At 36.0% G+C, this 22,542-nt stretch overlaps 1 protein-coding gene across 7 annotated transcripts in view; it reads left to right on the forward strand.

Moving 5' to 3' along the window:
* The window catches only part of ULK4 (unc-51 like kinase 4), a 225,432-nt gene that overhangs the window by 143,874 nt on the left and 59,016 nt on the right, over positions 1-22,542 (forward strand). For all 7 annotated transcript variants that reach the window (XR_003530337.1, XR_003530336.1, XM_027659556.1 and 4 more), the window contains exons 33-34: positions 16,902-17,068; positions 19,607-19,705. Coding sequence is in view for 5 of the 7 variants with exons in the window: in XM_027659556.1 (XP_027515357.1) it covers positions 16,902-17,068; positions 19,607-19,705 (266 nt within the window). In the remaining 2 variants the exon portion in view is untranslated. The remainder of the gene's footprint in view (positions 1-16,901; positions 17,069-19,606; positions 19,706-22,542) is intronic.

Consider the following 22,542-nt stretch of genomic DNA (forward strand, 5'->3'; position numbering starts at 1 on the left):
AACTTCAAACTTTTTATTGAAAAAAAATTAAAATAAGGGAAAAAAAATCTTTTATATACACAGATCTTTAACTTAGTGATAGTTGTGACTAACATAATGATGACTATAAATTCTGAGCTCTCTAAATAGACCCCAAAGGTTTCTAACTTACCTAAATCTTTAGAGGATATTCTTCTACCTTTCACTTCCTCACAGATAATTTTATTTCAGCTTCAGTCTCCAAAAGACATTTGATCATGGTGCCCCTAGCACACTTCTTAAGAACAGACTTCCTAACCAACCCTCTTGTCACCTGCTAAATCTCCAGTGTTCATAAAATTAGGCAGTGGACCACAATAACTTACCAACCCAGATCTTCCTCCCTGCTGCACTCACCTATGCAGTAGTCTGAACTACTGTGCAACACTGAGAAGGCATTGGTGTGACATTGCATGAGACTTTGATTTCAGGGGTATAATTGAGCTGTTGGAGAAGCTGGCTTCAGAGTCACAACATTTTCTTCCAAGATGGGAGAAATTAACTATCTCTTAAGATGGCGATCAAGAAGAGGACAGTGGATTCATCATACAAAAGGAGACTATTTGCGAGGGAAAGGCAATAGTTATAAAGTTCTGAAGAACATATTACTTAAATTAATATGCCTTTTAAATAAAGCAACAAAAAATAAAACCTACAGACGTAGTCTGTGAAGAAATCAGGCACACATTCTGACTGGTTTTGAAGCCATTTACTAATTCCTTACTAGCCTCTATTTTTTCCTAGGAGTCTTCTGCAAAAGTTTTACAGGATACAATATAGAAATATTTGTTTAATGACTGAATATAGAAAGGGGGTTTTGTGGTAGTACTTTATATCTGCTTACTGTAAAGCTTAGTTCAGATGAAACATATTTTGATTCTGAATAGAAAGATTGTCAGGGAGAATAAGGTAGGGAAATTCATATGGATAAGAACCTAAAAGCATTTTTCTGTACTTGATCAACATTTAGAAACTAAATGCTCTCCATTAAATAAATGTAAAAGAGGAAGTCATTTTAAAATACAGAAAATAAAAATATCATCTTCTCTAAGTAGTTGCAGATGTTGCTTCTCTATCATCTGGATGTGACAGAGAAAGTCCCTCAGTTAGAAGGGGTACACCTTGCATTCTCTACCATGCAGGATGTAAACCTTTCACAGCTCCTTGCCAGCACTGTAGTAGTTAGTTCAGTTCTTGAGTAAGAAATGTCTCTGTGACCATCTAAAGTTAGTAGTTATGTGTCGGGTGTCTCATGTTCATTTGAGTTACAGTTAGTATGAGAAGTCAGTGGTGGCTGAGAGTGAAGAAGTTTATTCTGTGATGTTCCAAAGTTCAGAATGCTTTTTAACAGTATTAAGATATATTTTTCTGATCCAAAGTGCCAGTCACTCAGGTGGAAGTATATAACATCACATGGGTAAACTTAGAAGTCTGGTATCATAGAAGATAAGTGGGAATCATGTCAAAATAGCATGGTAGTAGTAAAGTCTTGGAGGAAAAAATAACCTGTGTCTTCCTGTGATATTCATCAATGCAACCATCTGAAAAGGATGAAAATAGAAATGGTAATTGCTGTGAGAAACAGTTATGCCATTCAAGTAGAACCAAGCCTGTTGTTGAGTCATACCCATAAGGCTCAAAATGTCACAGCATCCTTGCTAGAACTTCAAAGGAATATAAGTGAATAAAGCCTCAACAGGTTGTTACATCTTGTCTCTCTAGTGCTGTACTGTAAAAGAGAGCTGGCATTTCTGTGGCTGAAGTAGGCTTCCTGATGCTATCCCTGTGGCTGGCCAAGAAGATCATCTTGCAGCACAGCTGGCTGCTTAAACTACCTAAGATATCTATCTCATTTTAACACCTAATTGATGGAAGAGAAAGGAATAATAACAAAATCTTTTCATTCCATGATAGTCTAGTCTGAAAGGCCTTATGCAGAAACCTGATGATATAACTAATCAGTTTAGTTTAATGGTGGGAAGTTAGTTCAATAAACATAGCAATTTCAAAGTTTAGACTGTCTTTATATTTCTAAAATGCCAACCATAATAGACAATTTTCTGCACCTATCCAATTCCTAGACAAATTTAAGATTTAAGGTTTTGGCTGAGTGAATACTCTGATTGATACTATTTGGAAGCAGAAGCCTCATTTGAAAAACTAAAATTTTATGTTAAAATATAAGACATAGATTTCCCATCAGAGCTTGTGGGTATCCAAAGGTTTCCTGATGATAAACTCAGGACTGTAAAGCAGGAAAAAGTCTCCAAAGCTTTATGTTCCTTCTCACAGTCATGAAAACAGTAGGTTTTTTCCCTCCCCTCTAGAAACTGCGGTCTTTGCATTTAGTGTAGGTGCTACTTTTCCTGCAGTTTGATTTCAGTTGTCACTTGACATTGTGCTAATATTCCCACTGAGTGCAATTCAAATCATATGTATTAGCATTAGTGGATATGGTCAGTTTAAGAGAAAATGTATAACTAGGTAAACGAGTAGCTATTGTATCATCTACAAGTTAAATATTGATGATGCAAACTACTTGTTAGAGAAAATAAATTAAAATCTAATTATGATGATGTGCCTCTTTAGCTTGTCAGATATAATTAGTAAGCTAAAAGATCATATTAGGGGATGAAATTAAAAATATAACTATATATTTGAAAAGAGACTCGTTTTAAATACAACTGCTATGGCCATAGGTTGTAGAGCTATCATATATATTCTGTTCTAGCAGTTAGAAGGGTTTCAGTGTGAAAGCAATGTATCACTGCCAATTTGAGTGAGGTGTAAAGTCACAAAGGTACAAAGTACTATACACAAAATTAAACTGCATCAGTCATTACTCTGTTAGGGATAACAGTCTTCTTCAGATGGACTTACATGACCCTACTGAAAGAAGTTCATTTTGTCAGTTGCTAAAAACAAGCACCAATTTTGGCAGGACCAGATCTATATAGTGGACAGATAAATAAAATCTGAGGTTTTTCACTGCTTTGAAGAACCATTTGGGTTTTTTTGTTTTGTTTTAAATGTCTTCAATAGTTGTCATAGCTCCCAGACAGCCAGATGTTTTCCTCTTCTAAGCTATTCTCAGAAAAATTGTGGACTGAACAGATGTGTTCATCTCACAAAGTTTAAACTGTTTCTGGACAAATAAACTTTAAAATAATTTTCTCTTTAAAGCCGAAAGAGAATTATATAATAATGGAGAAATCGAAGTTATTTACCTTTTTAAAGCATTTTGAAAGTCCCAAATTTTACACAAATACATAGCTGTAGACTATATTACTTGAGACTTTTCCTGTGATGTTTTTTATTTTCCACCTAAATACTTTCTATTTTTCAAGCGTTTACCTAAAATGCAGTATTTCTCTGTAGTCTTTATAGGACGATGTTTTCTTTTGCTGTTAATGATCTAATTTTATAATACCACTTAGCTTAGCTTTTCCAAACACTAGAAGTTACACTTTTATGTCCATTTCACATTTAATAATCAATTACTATATTTAAATTTCTTTTGAAGTCTCTACAAATGGATTTTCCACCATCTTAAGACAGTATATATTCATGCAAGTCTTTGTGTTACCACTCCTCAACTGGTAGATTTTTTCTACAGCATTTGGCCAATGCCTTGTAGACTTGACAGGGTAACTACTTTTGTGTATAGTTGTATACATGAGCAGTTATGTTTTGTAGCAATGTATCTGCATGTAGTCAGTTTTTGCAAGTTGGCTGTTGGGGGAACCTGTTTGAGGTGCAGTTGAAACCTCCAGGTGAGGGACGGTGGTTATTTAAACTGCAGAGATAAAAATGTTGATGTCTACCTGATGATACTTTTGTTTGTTTTTTTTTAAATACATTTCATAAATGGGCTCCAAACTTGTCTATCCATACTTAAAAAAATTATCTCATTTTAGCTTAAGTTTTTTTTCTAATTGGACTAAGATTATATTTATGTAAGAAGGGTTTATGAAACAAATCTGTTAGCAAAGACGTGCTGGAGCACATGTGATGGGTTTCAGATCTGAGCTTTAAGCAAATAAATGTAATTTTCATTTAAAGAGACCCTCGCTTGACAAACGCTGGGTGTTTTTGTTTCATAAATAGGATTTAAATGTTTTCGTAGATGTCTCCATGTGGTTAGAAGATATTGCATCAGCTACTTGTTCCTTCTTTTTGGTTGAGGAAAAAGTGCTTCCCTTTGAATTTTTAAGATGAATAGGAGAAGAAATAGGATATCTTTATAAAGTCTGAAGCTGTCTTCTGTCTTTTAGGAGAGTGTAATTCTGGGAAGTTTTGGGTTTTTTTCATTACCACCCACCTTTCAGAAATATAAGGAAAAGAAACCTCTTGTTCACTTGCATCCATTAGTTTCAACTTGTCTTATCTTTCCTGAGGGCCTTTCTTTCTTTGCTTATCATATTGCAGGTTGCTTACTCAAAAATCTCTCATCCCGATTCCCGTGAGTCTTGGCAAAAATCCAATAAAGTGTTGGTAATGGATTTATTCACAGTTTTAAAAGATCGTATTACCTAGCTAACATACCAATATTGTGACATAAAGCTTTTTAGCCAATGATGCAGCCATGAAATATGACTTATTTCACTGGATGGCAACAGAACTAATGCTACTATATGTATTATATAAAGATTGAAAAAATGGTAAAATTATCTATGATGTCTGAACAGTCTTTCCAATACACATTTTTGCTGAATAAACACAGACAGATATAGTATATTTTGATCACATCACCCAACCTAGAATGACATGAAGTTGCGGGTTTATGGCTTTATTTATCTTACTAGAAAAAGCTTTAACTGTTACTTACTATGCATTTTCTTCAGAAATTACATTGAATGTTGTTGAGTTCAGAGAGCATGTGGTTCAAACATCAACACTAGGAGATGAATTTAGAGGCAGCATTTTTTATATACTGTGAGGGAAAAGTCATAAGCAAGATAAGGAAAAGGCAGATAGACTACCCAAAGGAGCAGATCAACAAGGCAAACTTGCAGGTTTTGACAAAAGGTATGGGAAGAACAGCATTGCTTACAAAATTTTCCTTGTCTAGACTATGGATCAGGCAGTCACTCAGACTGAGTGTGAGCATTATGGGATCAGCCCAGATACACAGATACTCAGTGTGGGCTGAGTGCAAGAATTAACTGGGGGGCTCTGCCTATTGCCCTGAGAAAAAACCTGTGTTCATGAAAGATGTGCCTGCGGTCAGGCTTGTAACCAGCTACAATAACACATCCAGAAGGCACTAAGTGACAATTCTTTGGAGTAACCTCCTAATGTGGTTCCATCAAGCTGGTCAGTGTTGGGGCTGCCTGTGACACCCAGGACCCCAGACTGAACTCTCCCAGTTCAGTGCAGTATTCTGGCTGGGCAAGTTGTGCAAAATGTTTGAACTCTACCTGTGGTGAAATTGTTTGTCTTGGAAACTTAACTATATGTCTCTCATTTCTTGTATTTACTTGCTGCAGCTTCTCTCCAATTCTTGCTTAATTTTTTGACTGTCCAGTTTCACAAATATTAATTCTTCTGGTCTTCCCAACAGAGCTGCATTTACTTGGCATAGATCCAGATTCATTAGGCCCAGACTTCACTTTTTGTAGCCTACTTCTGAAGTTCCTCTCCCTTAAAGTACAATCTTCATTAAGCCTAGTCTGTTCTCTTTCTAGAAACGTTGATAAACAAAGGCAAAGGACGAGCTAGTTCAAACAGAGGAGAATGAAAATTCTGACCAGATCTCAGCTATTTACTGGTAGCAACTGCATATTGGTTCCATCTGGAAAAGTGCATTCCTGCACTGAACTCGTCGGGCATCCCTAAAGCTGTTTGACATACTAACAGTCTCTCTGAACCAGAAGAAGTGTTTCTTTGCATAAACAGAGGGAAGCCCCATCAAATATGCCCTGATACCACCAATCTGTAGGATATCTATTGCAATCCTGAATCCTAGATGGAAGCAGTGACCTGTGTTGAATCTGTTGCAGAGTATATTGTCTTAGAAAATGCTGGGGATATTACTTCATTGTTTCAAGCTACTGTTAAATTCTGTCATCCTTGATGTTTGTCTCTTCACTTGAGATAACATGGGGGAGGAACAAAGGAACATGAGTCCTTCATTGTAAACTACCTTTTCCCCCTGCCCCCATTATCTTCTCACACAAAAAGATTGAACTGGATTTCCTTGCCTGAACTTGCTTTCTCGAATCAGTGGTCTGGGCATAAGCAGGCTGAAAGAGAAATGCGTAGTGGTAGTCCCCAAGGCACGTAAGAAGTGACACATGAATCACACACTGGGATAGGATGATGGAGGCTCCTTGTGTTAGAGCAAGTTGGTAAACCTGCTTTGGCCCTGTATGTACATTAATACCTAATAAACACTTATGCCCAGCAGAGCAGGCATGGTAGAGAAAAAGGAAATGGAACTGTCATGGTTTAACCATGGTTGGCAACTAAGCACCGCACAGCTGTTCACTTAATCCCCCCCACCTAGTTCTGTGGGGGGAGAATTTTAAGGGTAAAAGTGAGAAAGGAATTTATGGGTTGACATAAAAACAGTTTAATAGTTGAAAAGGTAGAATAAGAATAATTTAAAAAATTGTTAGGAAAAGAGAGAAAGAAAACAAACAACCAAGCAAACCGGAGACAGAGGAAAACAGAACTCAAGAAGAACAAGTGATGCAAATGGAAACAATTGCTCAACACTATCTAACCAATGCCCAGACAGTCCAGGAGCAGTGTCCACCCTGCCAATCTCCCCTCCAGTTTTATCACTGAGCACAATATCATATGGAATATCCCTTTGGTTAGTTGTTCCAGCTGTGTCCCCTCCCAACTTCTTGTGCACTCCCTCTCTGTTTGTTAGTGGGGTGTGATGGGGAGTAGAAAAGCCCTTGACACTGTGTAAGCCCTGCTCAGCAATGACCAAAACATCCCTGTGTTATCAACGCTGTGTTCAGCACAAAACCAAACCAAAGACCCTTGCAAGCTACTGTAAAGAAATTTAACTCTATCCCAACCAAAACCAGTACAAAACGATTGCTTACATGCTAAGTTTCTTTTGCTGTTCTGTTGCACATCTTCACAAGGCACACACTTAAAAGTATCCTATCTCTCTAAATCACCGTTTTCTGTTATGTGGTGGCCATCTCTGTCACTGTAATTGTATCAATGTTCTTAACTTCTGTTTCACCTCTGAAGAAGTTGTTGCAGTTGAGCAAAGCAGAATTCTGATTCTCAGTTAAAGCATCCGATCAGCCACAGGATTAATTGCAGTTTGCTGTTGGGAAGGTGTTTTTGTTCCCTGTTTTTGTTTCAAAACTGGGTGGTTTGGGCCAAGATCGCCTAGTAGGCCAAACTGTTCCATGTAATCTCCTTCTGGTGCTTATACAGAAGTTTCACCAAGAGTCTGAGCCAGTCTGTTGGCATACCCACACAGACTTCACAACTCCCAGCACAGAAAGTGTACAGGTTGTCCAAAACCCAGTGTCATTAGACCCATGTTCCTACTGTGTGGGTCCTTTTGAGACAGGGAAGACAAGGTAAGGAGCACAGAATTCAAACACGCACAGATTTGCTGTTCTTTCAGAGCTAGGACTCTCTCTTGATTAAGTAAACTGAGCTGTTGAAGTCAAGATAGTTGGGATCAGGTAGCTGTACTGACAGAAAATGAAGGCTCTGTTGGTCTAGGTTGTACTAATGACAAATATTAGGTAAGGCACTTCTGGTATAGCCAGGATATAACCAGTGACAGCATGATCACAGTGTGATGGATTTCAGCTCAAAGATTCCAGTGATAAGGTTGAAAATCATGGATAGGTCAGAATAGAACAAGTATACATGCAAACAAAACAAGACATGCCTGAGCCAGTTATTAAGAAAGATAGCATCATCTGAGCTGAAAAGTTGGATTTTAGAGATTTAATTGGGTGTGGCATTATTGGTATGGTGAAATGATAGCAAATTAGAGAGTCTACTGGTCAAAGTTATCCCAACACTTACTTGGAAAATAGTTGACCTAACACAGTCTACAAAATATATCTGGTCTTAGCTACAAAACCTGATTTACTATCATGTAGTATCCTGACCTCTGTCTAAGCCCTTTGATCATGTAAGTGCACATACACCAAAGCCACCTTGGACAGTTGCAATTGCTGGTTGTCAGCTTTCATTTCTGTTGTAAACTTAATTGATGAATAACACAGGATGTTACAGGAAATTGTGACATAGATTCAATTTTGTTGTAATAACCAGCAGCAAATTCCACTTAGTGGATACTCTAACCTTTGCTTTTGGTCTTTGGTGTAGTTGTAACAATAGTAGAATAGTGTCACTTGAAAATCCAAGTATTTGTACTAAGTTTTCATCCTATGGCAGACTGATGTAAATAGACCGAGAGGAATAGGAATAAATATTTAATATCTTTTCTTACATGCGTGACTTTTCAGTAGGGAAATGTATAGAGCTTTTACCCTTATCATTTACTGAATATATGTGGGAACAATATTCAACTGTGGTTTATTTCTGCAATTTAAATCTGAAAACTTAAGAGAATTTTGTGAAGCCAAGGTTCATTGGTTCTTATCACTCCCAGTCCAGGGCCTCTTGAAGGCCTAGCTAGAACAATTAGTCCTGGTAATGTCATTTAAAACTGTTGAATGCTGTCAGTTTGTGACAACAGTTTAGGGCTGTATCTGCATTCTGAGGCTGTTCATATCTGGTTTGTACGGGTTTTGTCAAAAAGGCAGCTCTCAAAGTTTGAATGTGGTCTCTCAAGGATTTTGGTAGAAGGGAAAGTTGATGTCAAAGCAGAAGCACGCCAAGATATTTGAAGTAGATAAACAGGATTTAATCTTGTGTGATAGGAAGTCTGTTATTAAAATAATAATCTCTTTAGAAGAGTTTCTAGTTCTAAATTAAGCCCAGGATATAAATTCCTCTGTATTTTATCACATGGTGATTGTTGGAGACTTGATCTTTCAGAGCAGTAAATCAAAATTCTTTATTGAATCTTTACTGACTCTGAATCTTGCTGAATGCAAAGAATTCCTAAATATAACAGATTTTAATCTAGTGAAGAACTTTTTCTAGTTTTTGGCGTTATTTGAGGACCTCATGGAGTCTTTATGTATGTATGTACATACATTATGTATGTAATGTACATACACTGTACATTAACTCACAACTTGACATTCTCCCATGTAGCTGTGAAGCAACAGTTGACAATATCTCAGACTGATTTTAAAGAAGGTTTTAAAGACTGTTGTGTTCTCAAAGAGTAGTGTCCTCTTAGATATTCCTGTTCCTCATACAGAAAATTAAAACCTACTGTTTGGAAAACATCCTAAGCATCATCTACCTTCTGTCTGACAAAACCAACGGATTTTATTTTACTTGACACTTTGTAAGGGATAAAATAGGGTGTATTGGGATCTAACTAGAAGTATAGCATGCTGTAGAATTACAGAGCTTTATAAAACAAACTACAAGCTCTAATGTATCTCTAACGTGGGTAAACATATCTAACTGAAAAGTTGCTATAGAGTTTGCTTAATAACAGCTGTAATAGTCAATCCAGACAATATGGTTTTATCATATTAGAGTTTTGGTTTATTTATTTTTTTTTTCCTTTTTTAGTGATGAAATGTTGTGCTTGCAAATACTGCACAACTGACATATTAAAAAAACCTGTATGAACAAAAATGCTTAAATCCACATGAAAGGAATGAATTAGGTGTTTAATATATGCACAGTTGGTGACAGAAATATTTTAAATGTATACCCTGGGAAGTCACTGTATTATTTCCACCTTTATCCCTCCCCAAATCTTCCAGCTAGAAGGGTCATTCAAGTATGTGAATCTGCTTCAAGTAGGGTTAGTGCAACCTACCTGTTTGAACAGTTTAAAGCAGCCTAGCATGACTTTTTTGGGGAAACCGGGGACTATTCGCATCCTCTCTGTCTCATGCACACTCACACTACTGTAGGGGTAATATCCTTGAACAATTGATCATGAGCAAACCCCTGGGAAGAACTAGTGTTTGCTGTCAACAGAGCGATTTGCAAAATGATCAGCTGTCAGGCAGCCTCAGCCTTGTACTCCACTGTATTGTCAGCTACCTCTTGGGATGGCAGCACTGGGTTTTACAGGCATCAAGAGGCTTATGGGCCCCGATTACCAAAAAAACAGCCTATTTGAGATGTACATAACATATATGAATGACAGAACTGGCAGCAAATCTTATGACTGCTGGGTGCTAAAATCCTTCTCTGAAGAGAGAATACTTAAAAAAAAAAAAGTTTCCTTTATGTCTAGTCTCACAAGCCACCCGATACAAGCATTTAAAGTTTGCGTGTACATCTTCAGTGGATCCTACCTTTCTGTTATATTTTTTACTTGTCTTTTTGTAGCAAATGTCCAATTATATTCATCTACTTAGAGACTGTAAGAAGCAGATAGTATTTTTAGAGACTGTGGTGCCCAACAGCTCGTTATCCAAACAAATCAAAACTGACTGCTCACATGAGACACTATTAATGTCTTATCAACACTTTGAATAGATCCCTTGAATGTTATTACAGTCCTTAGTTATGTAGTATTCACTCACATAAATTTTGGAAAAAATTTTTATTAGTTCTGATATAAGTATAAAGAATTTGGATGTTCTTAAAACTATCTTCCAAGGGAAATTACCTTCTGATCTTTCATTCCATCCCTGTTGAACAAGTTCATGTTCATGTTCAATGGACTGTACTCCTAGGAATGAGGACTATCTTGGTAAATCTTGTCTAGAACAAAATTCCCTTCCTTCAAAACTTTGATGCTATGTACCCATATGTGCTGTGAACTAAGTTTCAAACAGCTTGGATATCTTTTCTGAATTAATTATAGAATGGTTGAGTCAATCTGATACAAAAACCTGAATTCAGATGAAATTTTGTCACAGAAATCTTAACAAGATCCTTAGATGAGAAGCTTCTTTTCTTCTTTTTCATTTTTTCTTTTTTTATTATTTTTTTTTCATTTTCAAAAGAAGCAGCAAATCAGGAACTCTCAAGGGATCAGTGATTATACTTTCAGAAATACTCCTGCTCTGTGTATGTTATTCTAACCACATTTTTTCACAGAGAACAACCACGGTCTAACCTAGTTGGTATAATTTGTTATGTTTCATTATTTTTGTATTGACCAGTCAAGCATATGCAGCACTACGTGACTTTATTTTTTCTAAATAGTTCAAGTTGCGTTTTTACTATCCTTTATTACATTCAGATACTTTTTCTTATGAGAGAATTCACTTGGTTTTCTATCTTTTAGTTGGCTGATCTATACACCTGCTGGTCTAAATAACCTATGTGTTTGTTTCATAGATTAAATTATAGAAAAAGTAGATTTCTCTGTTGGCAGGATTCTCTTTGGTTGAGAAGAGTTTGATCTGGTTCCCTGGGGAGTCTCCAGTTCTGCACCCTTTTTTCACAAGTGAAAGGTGGCACCTCTAAATTGACTTCTAACAATAACAGCTAAATGCTGCCAGTCCCGGAAAAAGTAAAATAGACCAATGTCTTGGTTTGACTCAAAACAGACCCATATTGCCACTGAGAATATCAGGTCAGTATTCCTCTCAGGCATCCACACTCAAGATATAGTACTTTGCAGTCCACTTCCAACCTATCTGGAGTAAAGGTTATAACTGGCTTTTCTTCCCTGGTTGTCATCATCCTTACCACACCCATTTTGCTGTGTGTGAGGACAGCACTGTTGGTGAGTGCCCTACCTTCCACGTGTGTAGGAAAATCTGAACCACAGACTCTTCCCACAGAGGGAAGCTCTGGAGGGAGAGCCTTGACCACTTCAGTATGACAAATTCAAATGAGATTTTTATCCCTCAAACCTATTCTTTAGTCATAAAATGTCTAGTCAGTCTACCAGTAGTAGGAATAGACTATTCAGCGTGTGCAAAACTTTCTTCTTTAGATGCTTTTCATTTTTAAGATCAGAATAGAAAATAATTTTCAGGGCAGCAGTCATGCAATTGATCTGCTCAACAACTGTATCATTGTCTTTCCATTTGATCTAACATTTGTAACTCACCAAATTTTGAAATCGTTGGCAATCTAATTTGCTATTCTAGTTTAGTCTTACCTCAGTATTATAATACCAAAACAAATACTTCCTAAAACAAAACCAGTAACAAGTAATAAACAAAAATAACATTAAAAACAAAGCAACTCCTTTAAAAATGCTATTACCCTAAAGATACCATGTGTGCCTTTTGTTGTCTAGTTCAGTTGTTCAAAACAGGAAAATTTGAGTAGTAGAGTACTGTGATGCAAATAATGCAAATTGAATCCCAGGTTTATGTAGGTAAATAAGGTTTTATGAAGAATCTTTATGACATAATGGATTATCTTAAGTGCTCAGGTACTGAGGACCTCATTCCTGTGTGCTAGAATCTATCATAATACAGTCCTGTGTTTCTTCTTAGCAATATTTTTGAGTTTTAGCATTAAAATTTAAAAGATTATAAAATATGGTTTCTATTTAATCTGTTAATATCGCAGGTCCACTCTGTAACTAAAAGAAGGAAGAAAAGTCTAGTGAATATGTACTTGGTAATATCCCTGGGGATTCAGTTGCGTAGGTGTGATACAAATGGGGAAAATGGCTCTCTAGAGAGAAATGTGTGGAGACGAACAGAGAGAAACCTTTTTGCCAGGCTGAGGGGGTTTGCTGCTGGCTGCTTGGCTGTGCGGTGGCATTGTTCGGAGGAAGTGCACCTGCTGGAAGCAGACAGGTTTGTTGAATGCTCTAATTGCTGGTAGGCATGAAAGGATTGCCTAGAAGATTGCTTCCTAGGCTGTCCTTTGATGTTTCGTATGATTGGGAAGTGAAGATTTTTTTTCCTTTATCCATCTTACTAATAGGTGAGAATAAAATCTCTCTTCTCAGCTTTCATTTCAGAAGGTATCATGGCACATTCAGTCCGATTAGCTGTATCATGGGCCAAAAGACTCCTTTTATCTTTTGAAAAGATTTATAAAACACAGGCATAGTCATCACAGTCCACATTCATAAAACACTATTAGCGCTGTGTTCAGTTCATTGCAGGGGTCTCTGGGCAGGAGAAATACTCTTCTGTGAACACTGGGTTTGTCAAGTGCTATAAATCCATGGCTAGGAATTTTGTATACAATCATTTTAATACATGTTATGAATCTTGAACTGCAGTTAGAAAAGGTTCTTTGTTTAATTCAAGTTATGTTAATTTATAACCACAATAATTCTAATACAGAATGCAACTTTTGCCTTATTTTTCAGCAAAATTTGAATAGCAGAGAACTGCACTGAGGCTTGGTATTTTGAAGGACCTTGTACAAATAAATATAAGGCGTGACTAGTGCACTATGAAGTATTGTAACAAATTTAGACTATAACTAAAGCTACGAACAGTACAGTGTGATATATTTTGTTTGCAGAAATTTGCAGATTAATAGAGTAACCAAAAAACTCTGTAATAGGTTAAATGATAAGTTTTTACTTACTTGCCTTAATAAGAAATGCCTAGCTGAAAGAAATTATGGTGCATTACTTTCACTCGTGTAAACTCACTAACACCTTTCTCTTGAGAAGGTGAACTATTGCCAATATACTTGGAAGTACCAGAATACTTAAATATATGTAGGTTGTCCCAGTAGAATAATCTTCCTCAATTGAATTTGGTTTATATCTCTTCTGTGATACAGAATTTATATTCAGATCCATCACTTGCAAAGTTCAGGAGTGCATAGAGTGTGTGCCTTTGAATCAGAACCTATTTTACTTTCTAATGAAGAGTTGAGAATTCTGCATAAGAAACCTATATCTGTTAAATATGACTCTGAAATGTATTGTCTAAAATTTTGAAAGGTAGGTATTGATTTAGGCTTTATTGGAAATTAAATTGTGGTTTTTGAATCTGTTATAGAATTTGGGAGAAAACTTTCAAGGTATCTTCTGAAACTTAGGGATCCATATGTGATTTTTATATTACAGAATTATGAATGCAATTTCCTTTTTTTTAGAATTGAATACTTTTTTTACAGACTAGCTGTTCCGGGATTCAATTTTTGGAATGCTAAAACATGTCAGACTTGATCTTTATAGCTGCCTTTTAGAATAAACTCATTACAGTGCCAGTGGTCAAGGCTGTTAAACTTCTACTGAGTTTTGTCATGGTCACAGCTTCCCAACTTTCTCTTCTGAGGACAAAGAGTGTGTATTTTGTCTTGTGGTGTAAGCAAGGAATATATTTACAACTGTGGCTTCCAATTTTCATTTTGTTGTAATGCAATGGAGTATTTTAAATAACAGGCCTGGAACTTTGTTTACTTGGCCAAGTGGTCAGTCTGTGGCCTTTATCTGTGGAACCAAGTGTTTATCAGGTTTCTGTATGAATCATGAAGTGCATTAAGGAACATTTTGCACCAGTGTTTTATTTTAGATGTCTTTATTATAAAGTATTGATGTGCTAAATTTTCCAAAGGTATTTTAGGTCCAGGAAATTTTTTCCCTCACAACTTTCCAAATTTATTCTGCATATCTTTATATGTGTAGTTCTGTGTGAGCTTGTATCTACTTAAATAAAATTCATTAGTTCTGATGTTTTAGTTAACTAAGTAAATATGAATATCTCAGGTGTTTGGAGGCAGGGTTGCTAATGTGCATACCCTTAGGATGTAAATACTTCAAGAGAGTAAAATCTAGGAAATTATATTATTCATGTCTCAATGGATAGGGAGAAGGTTGAGTGTTTGGTTCACCTCCCTGTTCACCAAACAGCAGAAATAAGGCAGTTCTGAGACTCAGGTTGGTACAGTTAAGGAAGTAAGCAAGTCGTGTTCAAAGCTGAAAGGGAAAAGATTGAAGATCACAGTCATGGATCCTGGTGTTTTGTTCACTTCTAGTCACTCCCTACTTAGTTCTATGCAGAGAGTACTACTGCCTAAAAAATTCTTAATGATGACCCATAAAATGCAATGCCTATGTGTGAAAGTGGCCTTGTCAGTGTTCGTCTCCAAGTCACCAAGTCACCGTCTTAAGGGTTATAAGTAAGCCATCTGGAAAGAATGGCGTGACTCATTCATTTGATGTGGCTGCTGGTTTTGTGGCCTTATGGAGGGAGAAACAATGTGTACTGGGTCATAGCCCTGCAGGCAATTTTTCAGACATCTCTTTGATAGGGACAAAGTCTTGCTGGACTGTTTTCTTAGGTTTATTCTGATTTAGCCTGTTGAAAATAGTCATAGAATAACTATATATTTTGTATCAGGTAGACATACAATTACAATTATGTCTGGTTTTTTTTCTTCTTGGTGGGTATTGGTGGCATCACTTAAATGTGTCTCTGTGTGCTATTTCATTTTTGTATGAAGTGTTCAGAACTGCAGCAGAAATTTCACTCTGAAAATGGAGAAGGAAATTAAATGTGTGAGATTAAAGTGATTTAATTTTGAGAGCTTGATTTATTCAGACAAAACTCCGGGAAATTCAAAGCTTAGCTTGAGCTGACAGCCATCAATCAAACTCTTGTGAAAAGAATAATGCTAGTAATCATAAAAATAAAGAAGATGTGAGATAGAAGCAGAGTGCAAGTCTTAATGATCTAGAACCATAACTGTATTCTAAATGAAAGGTTTTGTATTTAATTTCCTGAAGAAAGTATTAAGGGGTGAGGAATAGAGGAGAAAAATATTTCATGGGAAATTTAGTTAATGGATGGGACATCTTTCAAAGCCCAAATGGTTCAATGCCCCACAACTTTGACTGCTCTTAAAAGCTGAATGATGTAAGCACATAGTGTATTCTGTAATGTCTCATTTTAATCATGTACTGGTGTTCGTAAAAATATATGCAATGATTTTTTTAAAGGAGAACTTATAAAATAGGTCTTTTTACTTCACTGAAATCAGTGAAATACTTCAGTTATTTTTGACAATCATGGGGACTAAAGCTGATGTACTAATATACTACAGTGTTATCCAAGTGACTACATGGCAAATTGCCAGTGTAAAAGATGGTTTACAAACGTACTATGTTAAGAAACAAAGTATCTTTCATCCCATATGAAACTCTGAAAGAAAAAGATTAAAATCAAATATAATAAACTCAGTCACTTTGTATTTGAAAATAAGAAAGATTCTGAACTGAATTGGTGTTGCCTTGAAACAGATTATATTTTTTCTGCTATGTCAATTGATTTGTGGTCAGGCAAGCTACAGGAGCTGATGTCGAATTCTAAAGGAGCTTAAAAAAACCCCTTCAAAACAAGAAGATATTTTCAGCAAAGTTTTTACTTGCATAATTTAAGCAAATCTTAAAAACATGTTAAGTGTAGTATTCAGTATTTCATTTATAATGCTCTTCTGAATATATTTTATGTTAAGCACTGTTCGATTCTACAATTAAAACATACAGGGAAGGTTCTAATTGGCAGACCAGTTAAGAAACTTTGTGCCACCTTGAAGTGGCACTTTGTAACAGACTGGAGAAATGGCTAAATTCTTGTGAGTTGTGAAGGTATTGTGAAGGAATCTTGTGTACCAGCATGCTACAGAAAAGTTTAGGGTTCAAAGTATGTTTTAATTTAATGAATGTTACATAATTTTCCATGCAGTTAGAAAATTTGATTGTATCAGTTTAAATCTCTTTATGAGCTGGTCCAAAGAGAATAGAAAAGGAGATAATTATGGAGAAAAAGAGGAAATAGAATAAATATTCATAATGTATGTAGAATTTGTTTTTATCCTAATCTATTATTTTTATCTAGGTCACCTTCCACATTGTTCTTTTCCTGATAACCTTTTTTTTTTTTATCTCACTTTCTATGTAGGACTGGCTCATCACATCTGTAATCTCCTAACAGAAGCTGTGGTTCTGTACTTGGAGGCAGATGATAAAAGCAGCACCAAGACAGTAAATGCACTGCTTCTGTCCTTGCTTGACATTTTGCAGTGCATGCTTATGTATACAGCAAACATTGTGCGCCAGACTTTGCAGGTATGTGATTTATTTCCTGGGGCCATTACCATCTTAAACAATTTTTTAGATAACATCCTGTTATCCTAATAATGAGATTCCCACTATTCTGATTTTATTGAATTTTTAGTATGGTGGAAAATCAATTTGTCTTCCAAGTTTCTGTTTGAATCAGTGCAAGTCATGGTATTGGTAGAAATACTCCTCCAAGAAAACCATCCTCGTCCTTAAAAAGGAGGATACAATTCAAAGAAATTTCACGTAACTCTCTTAGTAACATATGAAGAAGAAGCATTCATCTTTTTTAGACATGATGTTAAGCTGACAAATTTTGCTTTGTTTTTAAATGATCTGCTGAATTTTTCTTTAGTCAAGTTTTTTGTTTGCTTGCTTTTGTGCTTTGTTTTCATTTCTCTTTTTCTTTAAAGAAGGCTTAATGTAAGAAGTTGATGTTGAAATTTGAGCTTTTTTCTTTTTTTCTACACTGATTTACATGATCAGCCATGTTATCAACCAGATATTTCACTGGGAGGTTTCTGTTTTGTTTTTCTTTAATTTTTGGAAGAAAATCTAAATGCGATGGTACAATACTTGGTCTTTTTTGAGTCCTCTGTAATGGTTTTCTCATCTAAGAATCACTTTGTAAATCAAATTTTGTAGGCTAATTCCTGATTGTCATATTTTTGGCATCACTCCATCACAGAGAGCTAAATTCTGTACTTACGTTCCATATAACAGTGGTGAGGCCAGTTATTCTGGAGGACACGTGAGGAAGAGTATCTTGCACATGGTTTGGTAGTATTAGTCAAACTGAAGGTTTTTATTTGGATACAAAATTAAATCTATTCATTCAAAGCCAAATTCTATTCTGGCTTTACTTGAATACTTCAGTTAATTGATGCACTAAAACTCCAGCTCCAGTTTTGTCTAACTCTTGTCAAAGTAATCTGCTTTGCTCTGGAATGCTAATAAATAACAAGAAGCAGCTGGAAAACTGAGTTTTGAAGCATAGCTCTGTCCTGTGCCCTTAAAAAGCAAATTTTACCATGATGTTACTTGCCTTGGCTAGCTCATCAAGACAGTACTTGTCAGAAGGCCTGAGAGTTCTACAGGTGTATCAGTACACGTGCACTATTGAATGATGGCCATTACCTACTGACTACATAGTGTTCCACTATCCACGTGTCACTAAATGCATCATGGATATTACTCTTGGACTGTTTTTATAGAGATCTTCTGAGTAAGATGCCTTCTAAAACAGAACTTGAAAAGGAGAATCAAATTTTCTTGTATTATCCATTTTTGAGGCCTAAGTTGACTTTTACAAATGGTAGTACCTCCACTTGAATCCTTTTTATTTAAGCATTTTGTGTAAAAGGTGATAACCTTATCCAGCTGCATTGTGAAGGTGACTTACTTGCCTTTCTTCATTAATATAAACACTCCATTTTTTGTTTTTTTTCTGCATTTGTTGTCCTTCTTGGGCTTCAGCATTCCAGATCATTGTGGTGAGTCTCAGTGAGGGACATACCAATGTGACTTCTCACCTGGAGAAACAGCTCCTCGGTTCTCTTTTATTTTAAAATTCTTTCCAGAAGAAAGGCACTATCCTTTCCACTCATCAGTATCTACAGTGGAGCTTGAGCAGTAGTGTCTCCTGCCTTAGGGGACTTGCTCCTCTGTTCACTTAACCAAATGAAAATCTTCAGGTATTGCACTTGGACAGTGATTTTTAGGGTTGAACTATAAATGAAAGACAATAAAAAATTAGACAAAATGTTTACTTTTTCCTCTAGCAGATTGACCGTATAGGGTCATGGTCCAAAGCTGGTTCAAGATAATGAACTTAAATGAAAGATCTTGCAAGCAGACCTTTCTGGTGCCCTGGGGCAGGGATGGGTCATAAATACGACTGCCTAGGTTGGTAGTGTGTCTTGATGAGGGGGGATGACTGGTCAGAATTACAAGTGGTAACAGATCTTATCTCAGGCTTTGGTCACTTGGAAACTTTATTATTCCTCTTTCAAAAATAATTTAAATTATTGTAATATACTGTGAATATTCCGGGATACAGAGTGAGGCAGATGAGCAAAATTGGGCAATATTGCTGACAATCCTAAATTTTCAGTCACCTTGATTTTCTTGGTTTGAGTTGCATGTGAAATTGTACCTGATACAGGGGAAAAAAAACATTTGAACTTTAATGTTAAAATAGATGTGTCATGTTGACAGAAATTACAAATGCATGAAACATTTATGACTTTGGAGATATTTTTTACGTATACAGTTTATTGCATTTTTCTGAAGAAATGTCATGTAGGTCAGTATATTCAACCTGTGCAGAATGGGCATGACAGCAGGAACCCCTTTTGCTTTGTGCTTATTGTCACAGACACAGGGAGTGTAACTGCTCATTGGGAGCTCAGGAATATTTAACTAGAAGAGTTCATAAGTCTCCTTCAGACTTCTATTCACGCTTCCACCACCTAATGGACCTAATTTGTTCCTCATACCAGAACAGTCACCAAGGTCGCTTTTGATTTTTTCTCTCTTATTAAGGCACAGAAATCTGGCACAGGAGGGGACACACAGGCTGCCGAAGACCTGCTGCTTATCAATAAACCCCTGACGGACCTAATTAGCCTGCTTATTCAACTGGTGAGAATTTGTGTGTTTGTAAGCCTTTTGGAACGTTTCTGAAGTTGGAATTATTCAATTGAATTCAACATCTTAGAGCTCTGTTTGTTAGTTTTTCATTGTTTATAAGCTACCACCTAGTTCTCTAATACTTTGTAAAAAGCTATAGTCACAATGACTTACAGGTTACCAGTGATGTCAGAATAAATCTGTCTGTCCCAAGCATAGAAGTGGGATGAGGGGTAGATTCCCAGTTTGGATACATATGTATAACCAAATTTTAGCCCTTCAGAATGAACTAGTGATCACTGCATATGGAAAGGATGGTATTCAAAATATGACACTTATAGTACTGCTACCATTACAAAAGCCAGCAAATGCAAAATTAGTTTGCAGTGAGTGATGCCTTGAAATATTATTTTCTTGAGTTTCAGCCTTCTGAGTTTTCTCAAGGGTTTTCTTTTATTTTAACATGACCCTGAGGGATTTATGAGTGGGAGTGGTCCCCAGTGATCTGTAAACATCTTTGAAGTGTGTCTGTTTAAAGACAGTCCTTTCCAGGGTTTACTAGGTGTCACAGCACTGCATTGAAATCTCCACAGAGTGCTGCACTGTGGCCCTGATGCATCCCATCAGCTCAACCTCCACAATACTGTGCCAGAGATCTGTATTGACTGTGTGTAATGATTTGTAGTAAAGAGTGCTTCTTGAGCTGGACAGGGCTTTTAGAGGCTGCATCAGCCTTTTATTCAATATAAAGCCATTAAAATGTGAGAATTTCCCTGTGGCATATCACAGTATCCTTTCCAGGTTATTTCGCTTAGAGGCATTTCAGATTCACTGTGTTCTCTTCCAGACATGATTCTTTTTTTCCATTTAAATAGAGGTTTTCAGGTGTTTTGTGATATCAATAGTGTGGTCCTTTTACTATCTTTAGCACTGTCTCTCATCTTCTATTTTTGGGAAGTGTGTGATTCCTTTTATATTAATTTTTGGCATTGTACTTGTTGCTAAGTCCTCCTTTGATGGATTTCCTTAAACCAGCTATTGGCAAAGGCTTTTCGGAAATGTTCACTGAATGATCTAAAACAAAGTGACTGAATTTAAACTATATAATATTTCATCTTTATAAATTCTTTTAATTTATTTTTTATTAATTTTTTTAAATCACTATATATGATAAATAGTAGGACATGAAGAGATGCAAATGTTCCTTTAAAGTGAAACTAGTCATAAATTTAAATTCTATTAACTCTCTAAAGAACAGAAAATTAGAAGCCAAGTTTTACTCAGCTTATACCACCTGGAAGTCTTTTATAGGTTTTTAATTAAAGAATAGGTTAATTGTACAGTTAGCATGTACTGATTAGATTGTGACTTGCCCTTGTTTTTCAGAAGCAGGGCTGCAAATTATCACTGAGTTTTGCTTTGTTCTGTACTTCTACAGATTTTGGTATGTTTAAAATGCTGATTTTAAATCTGCTGATTTTAACATACAGGTAAAGAATAAATACCATTCCTTTTAGCCACTTCTTTTAGCTGCCAGTGGTTGTTCTCTGTATTCATTGGGCTGTGTGGCTACATAACCCTTTATTGCTGTTTTGAGGCATTCATTTCTTTGCGAACTTTATTTTCTGGAGATAATGGAGATCTTAAATGTTGAACTGATCATTACTTTAAGATATTGAGTTAAAATTATTTTCTCTGGTTTGCTATTTCTACCTATCTTACCATATTTATGATTTCTTATGTCACCTTGAATAATTGTTTTCCCTCATTGATATGTATATCCCTCAAGTAGGTTATTATTCCATGCCCAATTTACTTGTCTTTTTATTTTCCTCAAGTTCTGCATGTTTTTCTCTCTCAATAATCTCTCAAAAAATCAATGTGAGTTGAACTTGAAAATGTCAAACACTTAGAATCAATTTTTCCCTTCTGTAGTTGTGATTTAGTCTATCACTAAAAGCATAGCAAAGCAAGTGTAGGAAACCTAGATTGCACGTAAATGAAACTTCAGGGTTTTAAGAATGCAAAAGAAGAAATAATTACAAATTCTATCATGCAGAAAACACTGCAAATATGGAGAATTCAATATTTAATCCCATGATCATTATGCCCTTAATTGATCAATAAGAGGAAAATAAATTGAGCATTTAGTCTTCTGCTTGGCAGTTTTGTGTTTAAAAGTTAATTACACTTACCTTTGCTGGGTAATGTTCCTCCGCTTAACATAAATGTAAATTGAATATTATACTGAAACTTGCAGCAATTATACAAGATATGAAACACCTTCTAATTTTTTATGTACCCATTATACAGAAAAAAAAAATGTTTACTTTTGAAATCACCTCAGTGTGGGTTTTCAGAAACTTTCAGAAACCTGCCAGTACCTATAAAAAGGAGTTTCATTTTTTGTAGGTCTCAGATTTAGTTCCTAGGTGTAGATCTTCTAGTCTTTTCTGCAGCCTACCAGACTGCTGGGAGAGAACGTTTCTCGATTTCTGGTGGTAGGCTTCTTCATCATAATATTACTTGTAAAATTTGCAGCTACTTACTGTGCTCTGTATGTTACTGTTGGAAGTCCAGCTAATCATGTGCAAATGGGAACAGGACAAATATGAAGCCTCAGTGCACATGGATGAATGAGATGATCTCTTCTAGGTCCTTTCTGTTTCTATATTGCCCTGATTCTAAGGCTGTGCCCAGAATTCGTTTTCAGAGCACATGAAGGTATTTACCACCCAATAATGAAAGTGACTGCAGAAGAATGATAACCCCAAAAAAACCCCAAACAAACACACCAGAGGAAATAAGAATATATTGTCTCATGCACAGAATTTCAGAATGAGGATTTA

This window comes from Corapipo altera, unplaced genomic scaffold (genome assembly GCF_003945725.1).
Source record: "Corapipo altera isolate COAL_440 unplaced genomic scaffold, ASM394572v1 44b, whole genome shotgun sequence".
Taxonomy (NCBI): Eukaryota; Metazoa; Chordata; class Aves; order Passeriformes; family Pipridae; genus Corapipo; species Corapipo altera.